The 18,031-nt window shown below is 34.4% G+C and overlaps 1 protein-coding gene across 12 annotated transcripts in view; it reads left to right on the top strand.

Moving 5' to 3' along the window:
- The window catches only part of LOC129983646 (zonadhesin-like), a 143,765-nt gene that overhangs the window by 44,456 nt on the left and 81,278 nt on the right, over positions 1 to 18,031 (top strand). For 10 of the 12 annotated variants that reach the window (XM_056093202.1, XM_056093206.1, XM_056093199.1 and 7 more), the window contains 6 exons: positions 1,582 to 1,788; positions 4,347 to 4,523; positions 5,752 to 5,844; positions 9,645 to 9,854; positions 13,663 to 13,845; positions 16,500 to 16,718. In XM_056093202.1, the coding sequence (XP_055949177.1) occupies positions 1,582 to 1,788; positions 4,347 to 4,523; positions 5,752 to 5,844; positions 9,645 to 9,854; positions 13,663 to 13,845; positions 16,500 to 16,718 (1,089 nt within the window). The remainder of the gene's footprint in view (positions 1 to 1,581; positions 1,789 to 4,346; positions 4,524 to 5,751; positions 5,845 to 9,644; positions 9,855 to 13,662; positions 13,846 to 16,499; positions 16,719 to 18,031) is intronic. The other 2 variants (XM_056093204.1, XM_056093203.1) reach the window with 2 other exon arrangements.

Below are 18,031 nucleotides of genomic sequence, written 5' to 3'. Positions count from 1 at the left end.
TGGCTCGGGGAAGGGGGGGGGGCGATGAAAATTATGATTGAAAACTGGGCCTCGAATACTGAAAGGTTGAGAAACGTTGACGTAACTGTTTTCCAAATTACTAAATTTGTTTAAAAAAATAAAAAAATATGAATTATGTAATATTAAGATATACAAAAATAAATAAAGCAAAAAGTAAAAATTATGAAATGATCAGACAAGGAAATTATTTACTGAGAAAAAAAATGATGAGGAAGAAAGTCATTGTTCTTTCGTATGCGAAATATGGAAGCTTTTCTATAGAAGAAATCATAACAATCGATACAAATGGTAAAAACTTTGATTCATTTTTTTCGTTTTCGGGAACTAATGGAAAAAGAAATGCTACTGATGAATGGACTGATTTTGTGAGATGAAAATAACTGCCATCCCTCATAGAGTGTGTACTTACAATTCAATACACAAAGCGTAGCTAACCTATGAAACCTGGCAAAACGTATTAAGAACTTCAAAAGGCTGAGTTCCGTCATCAATATAAGCAGATCGTTTTCTTTTGGCCTTCTATATAAGTTTTGCCACGGTATCTGTAATTTGTGCATTGCATTAAAAGTACATACTATTGATAGGTGGCAACCCTTACGGTCAACAGAATAATCTCAATCCATTTTCTCTTTGTTAGTATCACTAGTTAATAGTTTCAAATAATTATCATCATGAAAAGGAAATTAATTGCTTTCATTATTTGTATGGAGACTTATGAATCACCCTGTATAATGAAATTAAAGGCAAATACTTTCATTCTCAACAGTTTCTTTCCCTTGGTGATTTAAAGTATGGTACAAGATTTTTCCCCAAAGTATATAATATCAACAATAATATGTAAAACAATAATTATTATAGACAATATAAGTAGTTATACTGCAAATAACCATTTGTTATTTCATTCAGATTTTCTAGGCCTGAGAGTTAAGAAGTTCCCTTATTTTACAATTCTTAATCCGGAATTTTTTTTAATTGGGTTACTGGTTGCATAAGTGTCATAAGGCTGCGTTCTACAAACGATGTCACTTCTAACCATGTAGCTAAATTTCCAAAGATAATATAATTTATATTAATACCAATATAAATAAGCAAGGAAGCATACAACTTTGCAATTATTACAAGAAAGCGTATTTTATACTTATAAAATATTTAATTTGGAAAGATATTTAAAATATTTTTCTATCAGTTCCGAAAGATTGTGCTTTGAGCTTTTCAAATAATGATATTAGAGAAATGCGCGAAAAGTATTTGTCATCCTAAGAATAAAATCTCTGAATCTGCTAAATAATAAATGTTAGCGGATTTGAAGTTATTGCTGAGTTATCTTCGGCATTTTGGGAAGAATCTCTCTCCCTCTTTCATTAGGCACTAAAATCCTTAACTCAAAATAGTAGACAACTGCATTTTGGCGGTTATCTTGATTGCCAAGAAGCCAGTTCCATTTATAAAAAGTAAAATAAACGGACACATTTTTAAAACATCTGAAACTTTTTTTGTCTATTAGCTAACACTCTGAGATGAGTTTCTTACTGTGAGTTAAATTTTGAAAAATTATTCCAGATTCTGTCGCAACCACGGGGAATCCGTCAGAGGTATGCGACGAAGATGAAGAATATCAAGTGTGTGGAAGTGGGTGTCCGCCCTCCTGCAAGAATCTCGGCAAGAACCTGCCGTGCACCTTCCAATGCGTGCCGGGATGCTTCTGCAGAAAGGGAATGGTGAGGAACGATGAAGGTGAATGTGTGGAACCAGAAGAATGCCCTCAGGGTGAGAATAAAATTTTTTTTTTTGTCCTCTCTAACTTGGAGCCGCGGTGGCCTGGTGATAAGGTCTTGGTTACGGAACCTAGTAAGACTACGGATAAGGTCAGGTTCGAGTCCCGATTCCACCGAAGAACCGTCATGAAAGCTGGTCTGGTGCATGTTAAATCCGTCGGGGCCAAATGGTGAGAATAAACATTTTTTTTTTTGTCCTCTCTAACTTGGAGCCGCGGTGGCCTGGTGATAAGGTCTTGGTTACGGAACCTAGTAAGACTACGGATAAGGTCAGGTTCGAGTCCCAATTCCACCGAAGAACCGTCATGAAAGCTGGTCTGGTGCATGTTAAATCCGTCGGGGCCAAATGGTGAGAATAAACATTTTTTTTTTTGTCCTCTCTAACTTGGAGCCGCGGTGGCCTGGTGATAAGGTCTTGGTTACGGAACCTAGTAAGACTACGGATAAGGTCAGGTTCGAGTCCCAATTCCACCGAAGAACCGTCATGAAAGCTGGTCTGGTGCATGTTAAATCCGTCGGGGCCAAACGTCCTCCTGCTGGTGTGGCGTGGAAGCTTGGAGAGGGGGTGCCAACTCAGGTGTCGTCCTCGCCATCTGACAGCGGTTCAAAATGGCGGGATTCATCCCAAAATAGCCCTCCTGTTGCTTTAAAACGGGACGTTAATATAGACAAATAAATATAACTAATATAACTAAATAACTAATATATAAAATATAACTAATATAACTAAAACCTCTCTAACTTTTGCCAGTAGCATTGCTTTTAGAGGATAAAAATATTCTTTCATTCTTTTTCCAGGTTGAGTAAGAAATCTTCCATTCCTTATTTTTAACCTTCTGTTAGTTGCAATATCTAATAAATGCATACTACATTACGTTGAGACTGTAAGCAGGATTTGGTGATTCACAAACGTCTAATGTTGCTAGACTGCTTCAGTGGACTGACATGTACCAACCATTCTTTCTGAAGCAATAAGCATCTACATTTGGGGAAGATGACAGATTCTAATAATTCTTCGCCTCTCACCCCTTCGATCGATACAGACAACATTTTACGATAAGATAGCAACATCAAGACTTTTTTTTGTGATTTTATAATTTAACAAAAAATGGGAAATTAAAATGATTCAACATAGTTCGGGCTACCTCAACATTATAGATTATAACATATGCTCCCAGGAATGACTCTTTTCATTAGAATTATTTTTCCGGCTAATGTGCACATATTTTTTGTGCCATTTTGCTGCTCTTTAGCGACTGACGTTTGTCTTGATTTTTGAGAACTTAAAAATATACTCTTACAAACATGGGAAATCAGATTTTACCATATAAAAACTCAATGGATTCTTTATTAGGCATTTTGCGATAGACGTTTCCGTTGTAAATTTATCGAGCAGATTCGCATTTTACTGTTGAGAACTTGTAACTGCAACACGTGACTTGTAGATATGAACATAAAGGCTGTCAAATTTTTAGCATATTTCATTTGAATGCTTTATTGCTGAAATGTGTGAATGGTTGTAGAAAATGCAAGGTAATGAAGCTGCAGGGTGCTACACCTGCAAGTCCTAAGGACAGAAGGCTTGACGTTGGATAAATTTTCTCTCGATTTTTTTATATAAAGGAAAGGGGGGGATTTCTCTTTTCCTTCGATTATACCGACCATTTTATCTGGTGTAATAGAAGGAAAAGAAAAATTTTGAATTTTGAATGAGAAGATGCGATATTTGAATTATTCAGAAGTCTGATTTTGGAAGAGGATGCACAGAATTTCCACATGAGGCAATCATGGGATTGGCGTGCAGAAGTTAAGAGTGAAGGATGGGGAGAACTCATGGAAAAGATTAGGACAGAGATCTAAAACGAATCGGATAATCGAATAATCGAAAGGATAAGCGCTGGAAAATTTCAATGACAATTTCGACTTTTTCAAACGAATTTATTGCGTTTCTTAATTGCTGTGCACATGACTTAGGATATTGGACTTTAACAGATTTTCCTAATCGCCTTGATGCTGCAGGAGATGTCTCGGAGATCATTAAAATCATTATTCATATTGATAAAATCCCTATTTTGAGGATGTTTCTCCTGCTGCTGCTAAATGGATTTTTTTTTGTATCACATTGCATTATTGCAATAACATCAAATCTCTTATTTCCGAGGACCTTAATATTTATTTTTAAAGCCTACATTTCTTTTTTCTTTTTTTAGACAAATTTAAAAAGGCGACAAAAAAAGACAAAAAAAATTTTTTTTCCCGCTTGATTAAAGATGGACAATATTGTAGACGTAATTCTTTTAAAAAATTGGAATGATTTTTAAAATAAATATGTTAAAAAGCTTCTTGTTAATTTATACAAATAATTCAAAATTATTTTTTCATGACGAATCTTTTTTACTTTTAAATATACGGAATGCTTTAGTGCATGGTTTTAAAATGAGTAATAAAGTATTTTTAAATTGCTTAACAACGATTGAATAAATTTTTTTAAATAAATAGAGATCATAAAAGGCAGTGTGGTAATGGATTTAATTTTTTCATTTCTTTCAGAGACTTGTGGTGAGGACGAGGAATATAGAGACTGTGGAAGTGCCTGTCCAGCCACCTGTTCAAACCTCGGCAAGAAGCAGATATGTACCCAGCAATGCGTGCCGGGTTGCTTCTGCAGAGAAGGACTCGTCCGAAACGAAGAGAATGAATGTGTAGAACCGGAAGAATGCCCAGAAAGTGAGAAAGTTTTCGCTGGAAAATTCATATTCTTGATGGTCTTATTACGCACACGTAGTACTGCATTCAAATGTGAAAACAAGCATTATTGTGAATTGAATCTTTTCATAAATTCCAGTTGCCTCAGTCAAGTGTTTCTAAACTTCATTCCATCGCGATGGTCTGGTGGTAAGATCACGGCTTTGGAACCGGAGGGTTTCAGACTCTAGACCCGATTCCACCGAAGAACGGTCGTGTAAATGGGTCTGTTGCACGTTTAACCCGTTAGGGCGAAACGTTCTTACGCTGGTGTGGTGGGGAAGTTTGGATAGGGAAGTGCCAACTCAGGTGTCGTCCTAGTCAACTGACTGTGATTCAGAATGACGAGGTCCGTCCCAAAATATCCCCAGTGTTGTTTTAAAATGGGACGTTAGTATAACTAACTTAATTCTAATCTACATTTATTTGCATAATTCTTCCTGGAAGTTTTTTGCAAATCGAACCAACACTTAAAAGCATTTCTTTTCCTTTGCTGATGCATATTTTCAGCGCTTTTAAGAAGAATCGCGTATTTATGTCGCTATTTAGCATTAGAGTGGACAGAAAAAAAAAGCAGTTAATTGTAGCAATTTTTTTTCTTGTTACAAGAAGATCACTGCAATTTTTGAAGATGTTTTTTATTAATGTTTTGGAGTGTTGTAAGCGGCTTTGAGTTTTAATTTCTAAAGGATAGGCTACCAGTTACACATGGAATCAAAATGCAGAGCACTCCCGAGTATCCAGTTCGCTACTACCCGGCTGCCGTACTATCTGGTCTCGTTTTCTTGCACATAATGAAATAAGGAAGGCAAGGCGTTGCATTAGCAGCATTACCAGGGCATAATCGGGAGCGTACTGTACAGAGTAAACGAGTATAATTAACATAGAGAAGAATCAGACATAAAGAGCCTAAGTTTTCCTAAAAGAAATTCAAATTTCTGTAATATTTGCGCTAATGAAATTTAAAGACTAAAATATACAAAATAATTAAAATGAAAAAAATCCATGTTTTAGTTTAAAATCGCGTTTGGAAACTTATTTTATAATCGGAATAACTTGTTTCTAAAAGATACGAAATTAAAATCAGGGCTGTTGATATGGAGTATAAAGAAGCAAGCGAACCAAAAAGACACGCATTTTATATGATTTTGAAAGATTGTGACTCCATGATAAAAAAATCTTTTATATTAAAAGAGGTTTTGCTTCGTAGATCCCCCAAAAGTACGATGCTCTCCGCCGAGATGTGGTCCTGGCTGCAGTATAGACCGTTCCACCAAGCCCTGCCCAAGTTGCTCGTGTCCAAGTAAGTCTCCGTCATTGTAATTGCCTCTTATGCTATAATACCATGCCGGTAGATTTTTAATGAATGTAATATTCTATTGCTGCAACATAGAATGGAATACTAGTGATTTTCATTGAAGTGTTATGGAAAATGAGATGCAGTAGCTTAGAATTTTTTACCTGTAAGAATGCTTCTCCTATGAAGGCTTGCATAAAGGCTGTAACACCAGAGAGAACATTCGCCTCCCGATCTTTTCACATATTAGTGCAACTAATCCCGTTTTGTGCACCATAGGCTTAATCCTCAAAACTAAATAAACATTTTAGATGCCTTTCTTTAGACTGCTTTGATCCAAAATTTGATACAAAACAATAATTTTAATGGTAAGATCATATACCAAATTTCATTTATGAATGTCGTTATATTTTTTGAATGATCGATTTTAACTTTCACCACTTATGAAAAAATGTGCGGACTTCTAAAATAACGATGAGTGAAGTAACTATAGGAAGTATTATTGAAGAATGATTCAATGCATTGCATACTTCATTGAAATTCAGAAACAGCATTTATTATCTTTGAAAAATAGATGTTTCTGATTAAGAATATTCTCGGGTTTCAATAAAAAAATATTTTAAAATGTGTGCCTATGCTAGAAAGTCATTTGATAAATGAAATAGACATTGCATATTTACAGAAGATAAAAGTAAGTTGTGAGAAAAACACACAAGGGTTGGAAATTTAAAAGTGGCAGCCATCTCATTGCAGTTTTATCCGGCATTGGTACCAGCTTGAAATGTAATCTTAGAATACTGATGGTTGTCAGTTTGATTCGTAGTATATCTGAGGTAGCATTCATTCTGTTGATGAAAATGGAAAGGCCTATGATTTAGACATATCTTGAAAAGTTTGGCAGTAAATCGCCACTGATTTTCTTCCTAACTGAAGCTGGGAGTCGCTCAATCTGAATTTAAGTCCCAGTGAAAATCAATCCGAGAAGAAGAATTCTCTTTACACCATTCGCTATTAGAATGTTTTTAACATAAGCGATTTTTAAACATTAATTTGCTTGATTTAGTCCATTTGTTAATGCTGCTTCAGATATTCTATGAGTTCTACGACTTTGAACACAACTCTTGCATTCAGAGATTCACTGTGTTTCTTGCTGGTACCGGTGTATCATCGACTGTCATTATAGGGTTGTCACTATTCATTTCAACCTTTGTAATGTTTAAAACTCATTGTTAGAAACATAATTGTTGCTTTTTATACAAGTAAAATGATAAAAATATAGAAGCAAAAGTATATATAATTTATTAAATTATTATTTCGTCTTTAACTTCGCATGAATGTTATGGTATTCGTCAGATAATTTGATGAAGAGACAAAGAGGCCCTAGAATATCGTTAAGTTTTCTCTAACAATATTTTTCTTATTAGATAATTTATTCCTTGTTCCTTCACATGCTGCTGATTCAATTTATGATATGTGATTTTTCAGCCATTCATTTCTACACAACAGATCTGGGATTTTGTTTCCCGTGTCATTTTTAATAACATTTAATTCTTCCCAAATGACTGTTGATAAATTTGCTTTTTTTAATAAATACTGAAACTTTAAATAATTAAAATCAATTTTATATCATTTATAAGCATTTACCGTTTGGTTAAAATAGCATATTTTTTGGAGTTACAAGAATAAATGTTTTCTTATTTTGGCACAATTAGGTTAAAAAAACTTTTTGATGCTTCTTACAAGATTTCGCGATTCCCATATTGGAATACTCTCTGAAAAAAAGTGGGAATTTTGTTAGTTTTTGCATCTTTTATTTCGTATCTGGAAATTTCAAACTACATTCTGATAATTCTTGCTTGCATTAAATAGCCATAACGACAGTTATCTGCAGTTCAATCTATTTTCTGGAAAAGTCTGACACTTAATAGGAGAACATATAGAGACATTCGGAAAAAAATCTGCAAACATCGGTAATGATGTAGTTTCCATAGTTGAGAAGCTGATAAAACCTAATTCAAAATACGTATTTATAACTGCGTAGGTACAATAACACGATTAACTACAAAGGCTCGAAAGGCAAGTCAAGTAAATCTCCGTCTTAGTCATCACAGCTTGATTGGTTTATCTTGTGAAATTGCTTTTGTGCATCAGCCCAATACAGTTGACACTTTTCATGAGATCTTAACACGTCTTAAGTTTTGTTGAGGCTTTGTTTGGATTAATGGAATGTTAATGAAAAGTATAATTCAGAAGTCTGGGCTTTTAAATTCACTACAATATAAATACATTAAAAATGAAATTTCCAATTGAAAAACCCAAATGAAATTTCATCCAAAAATGTTTTCAAATAAAAAAAAAATTACATAAATGAATCTACCTGATGAATCTAAATTCTACAAATTAGATGCCTCTATGAGAAATATAACTTCTCAAACAATTTTATTACCAACTAATACTTAGCACATTGATGAACAGTTCCCATAATTTAAAAGTTAAAGTTGATTAAAAAAAAATTCACAAAATATGAACTTAGGCAATAATCAGATCTTTGGATCAAGTAGGACAATATCCGAATTCTGCAAATAGTTCATGCGCTGACCGCGGATATCTATAACAGTTTCTCGGATGGTAAACATACAACAAATGGCTTCTTAAACAGGTGGGAGTTTCTGCCACAATAATATTTCAAAAAAGTCCAATAAATTCGAAGATGCTGAAAAATTTTGAAATAAAATTCAAAAATCTGTGACTTCAGGATTTTAGCTACACTTGAGCATCGCATTTAATAGAAATTAATCATAACTTTTCATTTAAAAGCCATATTTTGAAAAGGACAAGAAAACATCAACTACACCAAACACGACGTATCCGAGTGTAGATTTAGTAACACTGATGGAAAAGTACAATTAATTTCAGATAAAAAGAAAGGCAACGCCTGTTGTATTTAGAAATACAATTTAGAAGTAAAAACGGACTTAAAAAAAAAATTCTATTTTGATGTTTCGAAGAAAATATAAAACAAACCTTAATTCCTCTTTATCTTCTTAGGTTTGTTTAATGTGTAACAAATCAAAAGACTTAAAGTGGTATGAAATGTTTAACAAATAAAATTAGTTTACATTGAGTTATATCATTCTAATTTTCTCTGAAATGCCAAAACATTTAGTGCGCACGACGACTTCATTAAAAAAAAAAATCCTAAGAAAGGATTGAAAATTGCAGGTATCTATTCTTAGAAAGTAGAGTAAAATGATAGGACGCCCCATTTAATCCTTTCGCTGCGGAGCGCTTCACAGAAAATAATCGCGCTATTTTAAGTTGCGGCGTGACGGTGGAAGGTCTACTGCGCGGACAACACGATACGCGAGTCGTCCCGAACGCAGTGAGCGGAGCTCATTTTGCTGGCCATTTCCCTGAAGCGGCAGGCTGGTACGCATATCAAATAATAATAATAATAACAATACTTTTAGTAATCTTAACAATCTTTAATAATCTTAGATCATTTTTAATAATTTTCCATTGTATGATATAATTTAAAGCAAGGTTCAATACATAATCCAACGTTCCAGTCTTTACATTCAAATCGTGTTTCGATTCGCTTTTTGTGTTTCTGAAGGATATGTCACAAATGAACGGCACCAAAAGGCGCTATTCATTCGGAGAGTGCAACACTGCCTGAACACCCAAAGGCGCTGTTCGCCGAGAAAGGGTCAGGATTTGCGAAAACCTTCTCATTCTCGTGTAAGGACCACCCTACTACGTTTTGATGCCCTGGAGATAGCATGAACATATCCTCCTTCTTCCAGGCCGCGGCCCTGGTGATCGGTGCGACCGCAACCGGCAGTTTTACGATTGCATTCCAAGGTGCAGCAGGACGTGCGAGGCGTACACGAGGAAGCCGAAAGTGTACTGCAGGCCGCTGTGCCGCAGCGGATGCTTCTGCCGAGAAGGGCTCTATGAAAGAGAAGATGGAAAGTGTGTGCCGCCTACTCAGTGCCCTGCTGTGCCACCAAAAAGTAAGGTATTGATAGTTTCTCGCGAACAAAGAGAAAGCGCTGGAATCGTCTTAAATTTGAACCAGATTTCGACGAATCTCCAAGCTTCAGACTCTCCCCCCCCCCGAGTCCAGAAAACATAGTTTTGAATTATATTCCTCAGTCTCTAAGCGCGATGATTCATAAACACTTTGATACATGACATTTCGTGCCTGGTCTCTTACCATAAAGGCGTGAATTTCTATTATATTTTGAGCCAAGTCCATTCGCGAGGATTTTGCCCGTCTTGATGTTCAAGTGAACCAGATAACTACAAAAAAAAAATAATTATTTCGATAAAATTTTGTACTCAGTTTTAGCATCTAATGTGTCGAATCTTGAACCAAATCCACCAAAGATTTGATCTTCTGCCAGTTCGTATTTCCATATACATGTAAACGCAATAGTTGAAATGAAATGTGGTATATAACTTTAGCATTAAACTGCAAGATCTTTATGCAAAATTTTGATTCAAATGCGCCAACAAGTGGATCGTCTGTTTGTAATTTCGAAAACATGTAAACACATAAATTCATAAAATGCAGCGACTAAAACAAAAGAAATTTCGTTTGTGATCTTGTTTCTAAAATTATAAATCTGTATCAAATTTGCATTCTAATCTGAGCGAAAAAAAAAAAAAAAAGGTGGCGTCTAAAATGCATCATTGGTTTTCTTCATTATACTATAGAGTGCTCAAATGATACTCTCAAATTAAAAATCTGAGCACTCATTTCGTTCAAGGTTTCGACTATGGTCTACAATTTTATGTGGAAGGAAGAGGGGTTCCTTAGAGAGTGCGCAAGACACTTTTGGGCAAGAAAATACACGTAGACCGATTCTACAGGTTTGTTTGAAGAATGATTGAATAAAATTGCAATCAGTTTCATCTCTGGAAACCTGCTATTATCTGTTTGCTTGTTTCCTCCGATAAATGCGGTTGGATCTCAATTTATAGATCCTCCTTATTGAAAATGGCTATTTATTGAGCTTTTTTCACGAATCTTGAATTTTTATTAAGATAAAGTTCTTTCCAAAGAACAAAAGTTTTTCACATAAAAAGGATCGTGTAAAGCTATTGCAGTGGAAAAGACTTCATTCATTTCTTTTATACGAAAAATATAAATGAAAAACTGATTCTTGCTGAAATAGAAATTCGTGGAAAATAGAAAGGATGTTTATAAATAGTAAAAAGGATTTACATTTATTCTTTTTTGCTTTAAGAATCAATTCTTTAATTATATTTATTAGAAAATTCCGAGAGAATATGCAAATTATATAACTATTTATACGTCATTAAAAATGTTTTTCTTTTATAGTTTGATTTTTAAAATGTTCCTGAATTCTTAGAAATGAACTGCCTATAATTTTTTATAAAGAAAATCAGGAAACATTTCCAATATGCATTTATGTATATTAAAATATACAATGGGGCCATAAAATTTCTTTTCCTGTTTGGCGGCATCTGCGGCTAAAACGAAGGAATGAAATGAAAATACAGGAAGGCATGGGAAGATGAATTATGCAGGAAAAGAAAGTGGTACTGAAAATTGCCGTTAAGGAAAATACTGGCGCTGTAGGGGTGTACAGTAATGAATGAATTTATGAAACCCACAAAAAATAATCTTTCATTCATCAGTATTCAGGTCCCCTGGATGCTGTGCAACATTTTCAATATTCTGAACTTCTCTGTGAACAAGCTATTGCATACGGTGTATGACGTTCTCCACTGCTGCGTGTAAACTGTCAGTTTCGATGTTCATAACAGCCCTCCTGTTCTTATTATGTTCCGTTTCAAGACATGCAGGTTTGCTTAAAAGCAGCCACGGCATGACACTGTCTAGTGTAGAACTGTTTAACCAGTAAAACATGCTGAGGTAAGATAGCGTTCACATTTAGCACACATCAACAGTCAAGAACGATCTGTTAACAGGTCGTTTGCTCTTCCCTTTTTAAAAGGAATGCACTCAGAATTTTACACAGTCCATCTAGATATTCAAATTTTGTCGTTCGTACTTGACAGCAACGCCAATATTTCTCTTATCTGCAATTTTTGGTACTATTTTTTTTTCCTGAGGAATTCCTCTTCCGATGCCTTCCACGGTCAGTATGTGAAATGTGCTTTCATTTCGTTCATTCTTTTTAGCTGCAGATGCCGCCAAACAGGGAAAGTTATTTTATGGCCACCCTGTATAATATATGCACTTGCTTTCCGGTAACATACAATTGAACTGTTTGTAGTATGTCAAATTCGTAATTGTTAAAAGATTAAGCAGTCGTTTTTAGTAGATTGGTACTTTAAATTTAAAAAGTAGAATTCACACGATTTTTTATCCTTCGAGGGAAACATTTTTTTAACATTTTAATAGTAGTCACTGTCGCCTGAAATCTGAAGAGCCAGTTTGAAACTAAAATTGTCAGCAAAATTTTATATTTTGAGATGATTCAAACGAGTTAAATTTTTCGTTTTTTAGTAACATATTGATCTAAACTCACATTTATACTACAAATTAACTAGTACTTTCTCTATTAGCTAATTGCACATCGTTAATACAATTAGTCATAATATAGATCAATTCTATTATTAGTAAAATATAATGCTTATTAGTTTCTTGCTGAAATCATTGATGTCAAAATTTATTGTTTTTGTAAATTATGTGAAATGCGTGTATATATATCTAGGTACTGGCAGAAAAGTTTTTGACATGAAAATACAGGGTGATTCATCAAGAAGTATAATGTTTCAATGCACTATAAATCAAAAACTATGTAAGATATTATATGTCTTCTGTAACAAAATTGTTTGGGATTATTTTAAGTTTTGTTAGAGACAGTCGCAGATGTTCTATGCGTGACCCCTTGGAAGGAGCCGTACACTTTTTTACTGGACACTGCATAGAGCAAATTTACCTTAGCGAAGTCTTGCATGTGTTTCACTGTGAATTTTTGGTTCTCTCTTCCCCCAAAACGAACATTGTGCTTGTGTACCTTCCCACTGACATGTAAAGTTGCTTCATCGATGATCGGCAAAATCATCATTTTCAAAACGAATTCAAAGCGCTTTTGTTTATCAAAGTCATTCAGATGTTGCAACACTTGTAATTTCAGCTTCTTTCTCAAAATTCTCCAAACAGTGGACGGAGAAATCTGCACTTCACAACTCACCCCCTGCGTTGATTTTTCCGGGCTTCGTTGAAAGACGACTTTTTGCTATATAGTCAGCCGTCCAGGACTTATACCTTGGCACAAACAGCCCATAGTTTTAAATATTTCATGCCATTGATAGATAGTTTTTCTAATTGGAACTTCTTTTCCGTATTGTAATCGAAAATGCCATTGCACAACAGTTGCGTATTCCATTTTGCTAAATTGAAGCGCACAAAAAGCCTTCCCCACAGCAACCGCCGCCATTTATAACTAGTCACATGACACACATGCTACTGCCTGTGTGACTTCTGTCAGGTGTGAGATACAAACTATAAAGAGTACACCTACCTTACGATTCTCTAAGGAGATGCGTCTCTTTGACTGTTACTATTTTACAGCATCTGGAAAGTGTGTACTTCTTTATGAATAATCCTGTATAATGGCATTCAATGATTTTAGAAATTTCTGTAAGCAATATGAATGACGACGCGTTTATATTCAATATCTAAATATTTCTAATGAGGGCTAGGTCTCTATTTACTATGTTTGGCATTAATTGTTCGAATGATGTAATGCAAAAATTATTAAAATTTGGAACAGTCACAATTTAATCCAAAATGTTTTATAAAACTACGTCTTGATTTAGAAAAATGCCCCCGGAACGAAGAATACAGTGAGTGCGCGATTCCCTGCAACGACTGCGAGACCAGAGGCAAATGCAACTTCCTGGTGTGCAACGCAGGATGCGATTGCAAGAAGGGATACTACAGAGATTTCAACGGCTCCAACGGCCGATGCATACCCGCTAAGCAGTGCCCCCTCATTCATCGTGAGTATTTAGTACTATTGATGACGCTGAGTTCTCTTTTACAATTTTTTAATGCATAATGCAAACTTGCACATGATGATTGCAAAATAATCAGTGGGTTGAAGCTCACAATCGATACGCACACAAACATATCACACACGGCACAGAAATCGCGCTTATTGCTTATTGTCGAATGGTAACAATGAAGTGTAAGCAAACTATTATACAAATTTCAGATTGCTTCATTCATTGAACTTTGGCATTAGGGGATAACAGCCTTTGTTACCAAAAATCCCCTTCTCATTACATTAGTCGTAATCATTGAATTTTTTTTGCATTGGATTTAATGCTCCATTTAAGTCATTGCTGTTGCTATTATTAGAATTGTTCTGAAGATGGTTCGCCGTGTCACCAGAAATACATAAATCAGAATAAAGAAAATATAAAAGAAATCAAGAAATGGGCTTCAAAGAGAAGCTTAATCGAGCACAAAAATAGCCCAGATAAGTAATCACGGTAAGATACGATTTCTCGCCATAACTTAAAAATCGGGCCCATCGTGCAAGAACTCGCTAAATGTCCGCTATCTTCTGTGGATATCAGAAAGGGTACACAGATGGCTTTTAGACATGTTGTAAAAGATTGTCATGATTTAATGTGGCAAATAAAATTTTCCTTGTTTACATTGGCACCAAATAAACACAATTAAGCCACTGGTGAATAGACACAAGTATTGGCGCCGTCTTTGAGAAAAAATTTCATTTCAAAGGTCAGTAACGACAATTCAACGCCTTAACAGCGATCAACCTAAACCATAGCTGAAGTGGTGGAAACTTTCATGACAATTCAATAGCAGGCAGATCAAAGCAAATGCATGAATCCTCTTTCCACGTATTAGGACATTCTTTTCTATGTTGGATGAAAGAAGATAAGATTTTTCCGAAACATTTATTTTTTCACTAAATTAAAATGTATTTATTTGCTTTTTAAAAGCCAAAATTATGAAAATTATTTTTATATGACTCATGATTAATATTATTTATTTTTTTTGGACTAAAATTTGGCGAAAATGATGTGAAAAAATTATTTAACAAGATTCATCTTCATTTAAAGATTCAATAAAATTGCATTGAGAAAAATAAGTTTTTCTTAAGTTTGCAACCTCTTTCCTTAAAAGCATTAACATTAAGTAACAAGAAAGCATTACCATTAAAAATTAAATGTCAATAAGTGTAACAATCATCACAAGAATTCTGCTTAGTTTTATTTATTGGCTTATACTTATCTGGAAATCTATAAATATAAAGAACTTATTTTTAGAGAGAATGACAATACACAGATCTTAATTCACATTGAAATTTTAATCTGAAATCTTTTAGATAGAATTTTTTTATACGATACAATTTCATTTGGGTAGAAATCTTGTATAGCTAGAATTTAAATATTTGATTTAATACACAATTTGTTTTAAAATGTTTATTTTATATATTTAATATTGTTTTACAATATATAAGCAAAATATTATTTATGGATTGCTATATTGGAATGCAAACTTCATATTTTAATGAATATGCAAAAAGAAATTAATAATCTTTACAATAACAAAAGGATTTGAATTTAGGAATATGCATTTGTGAATTTTGTCAATATTGACAGTCGTTAAAAAGTTTATTTATACGATTATTTAAACAAAAATTTAGTATTCATAAATATTAGTATATTAGATATTATCCGAGCTATCAGCAGAGGTAGAAAGATCCACTTCAAAACGCAAAGAAAGGACCACCGTGGCCTGGTGGAAAAGTCTCGGCTTCGGAATTGGGGGGGGGGGGGCTTCAGGTTCGAGATCCGATTCCACTGAAGAACTGTCGTGTAAGCGGGTCTGATGCACGTTAAATCCGTCGGCGCCAAACTTCCTCACGCTGGTAGGGAGTTCAAGTTTGGAGAAAGGGGTGTCAACTCAGGTGTCGTCCTCGTCATCTGACCGCGGTTCAAAATGACGAATATAGCCCTAGTATTGCTTTAAAGCGGGACGTTACTATAACTAAACTAAACTAAAAGTAAAGAAACATTCTATGATCAGTTCATGTTTAAATACTTGATTCTAAACCGTGTACAGCAGTCTTCTGAAGACATTTACAGCTGCACAAATTTTTTGCGAGTACTAGAGCGCAAGGTATTTTAATCCTGTTTGTTCGTTCTTATTTTTGTGAAATTGTTTGTGAGTCATTATTATCAAAAAATAATATGTGTCACGGTAAAGGAACCTGCTGTCTTCGGAAATCCACGATTCCAGAAAATATATACTGATTAATAGGCTCATTCGCCCACTGACGTTTATACTTAAAAAAAGTCTGTTCTGTCACTTTTATGAAATCTAAATTGCGTTTTTATTTATTTTTAATTAAACTATAGAAAAATGGACTCATTTGATTAAAAAAAGTACTTAAAGTCTTCCTTGGTTAAATATTTGCTATTCTTCTTGAACAGGACAAATAACAGTCATTTCTCCGCAGATGCATTGCAATAAAAACGTGTAGGAAAAAAAAGAAGATTTAGAGATTAGTTTATATGGCAAGGATCGGTGCAAGAATTTTATGAAGATTTTAGATCCTTCTTTACTTTGAAACTTTGCACGGTCATGTGATGCCCCATTTATTTTTTCTCTCTCTCAGCTACACCTCCGGCAGACACGTGCGAAAGCGACAAACAGTATTACGAATGCATCCCGAGTTGTCAGAGAACGTGCTCGGCCTACAGAAGAAAGGAGCAAATACTCTGCAATCAGATCTGCACCAGTGGCTGCTTCTGCAGGGAGGGCCTATACTTAGCAGACGATGGCGTTACATGTGTGAAACCAGAACAGTGCCTCTCCACACCCTCTCCTCCGACAAGTAAATGTTTTCATTTTTTCCCTTCCATTACAAAGCAAACCTCTTTGAATGGAGGCGAAGACAAACTGCCATGATTGATTGATACAGAATGCTTGTATGCAGAAATACAACATAAAACGATGAAGACAAAAACGATTCAAGCACATTAGAACGGAGTCGAGTCTAACTGTCCCCCAGAGAGCACATCCTGTTGCGCAATAGTGTACAACACTGCGAATAGGGATCAATGCCATACAACATTGTACAGTATCTGTGAGCAAATAGGGCCTGTCTCAATGTCTCCCTTTCTTTATGAAACTCCTCGATTTTTTTTTTTGATCCGCTTCATTTCAGGTTCCTATTAACATTGCAAAAAATATATCTTGAAGATGAATCAAACAACTATAAATAATAATTTTGGAATGACGTTCCGTTACACGTCCCAAGAGTCACACAATATAGTATACTATTATAAAATTTGGAAAAGCATTATTGTAAAATATTATTTGACAGCATTCAATGAGAGTTGAATGTAACAGTTTAATGATATGGATCAACATACAGCTCCGTTATTGTACGATACCATTTCCTCAGTATTCACACATTCGTTTACACTGCTATAAATAGGATTCATGAACTATTCGGATATGAAAAAAAATGTTCACTTAGAATGCATCTTGATTGTTTTTGAAACTGTTTGTTTTATATTTTTATGTTTCTCTTCACTTAAAGTTCGAAACCCCGATCTTTGTAGGCTATGTATTATCCACTAGGTCAGCGAGATCTCGAAAGGCAAGTTTCGATGATGGCAATGGTGTATGACTCGTTAGGAACATCGTGCCCTTCTTCATCTCATGTTTCATGAATCTAATGTCAGTTTCATTTAATAACCTTTTTACAATTTCGAATGAAGAATACTCATTGAAGTCGAATAGGAAGAGATTTTACTCATAACCAGTATTCTGAATGAGAATAAATGATGGAATGACGTAAGTTCAGAAATAAATACAGAGAGCAATCATTTTTTTCCCGAAACTATTCATCATTTTTTTTTTTAGATTATGATGATAAAACTTTCGATATTAAGAAAAAAAAGTTCAATAGAATTCTCTGTAAAACAAGGATGGCTCACAAAGGTCTTGATAATTTGTTTAAGCATGATCCTTTTGATATGTTCGATTTATAATTAAAAAGGGTCGAAGCATTCTTTAAAAGCACATTTTTTAATGCCTATTTTTTTCATTTAAAAAAGTTTTCATTATTTATTGTTCTTCCATTTTCTAAAATGAATATAATTTCATTATTTATGGTTCTTTTATTTTCTAATATTAATA

The sequence above is a fragment of the Argiope bruennichi genome, chromosome 9 (assembly GCF_947563725.1).
Source record: "Argiope bruennichi chromosome 9, qqArgBrue1.1, whole genome shotgun sequence".
In the NCBI taxonomy this organism is placed as follows: domain Eukaryota; kingdom Metazoa; phylum Arthropoda; class Arachnida; order Araneae; family Araneidae; genus Argiope; species Argiope bruennichi.
Note: the sequence above shows the minus strand (reverse complement) of the source record. Positions and strands in the feature narration are given on the sequence as shown.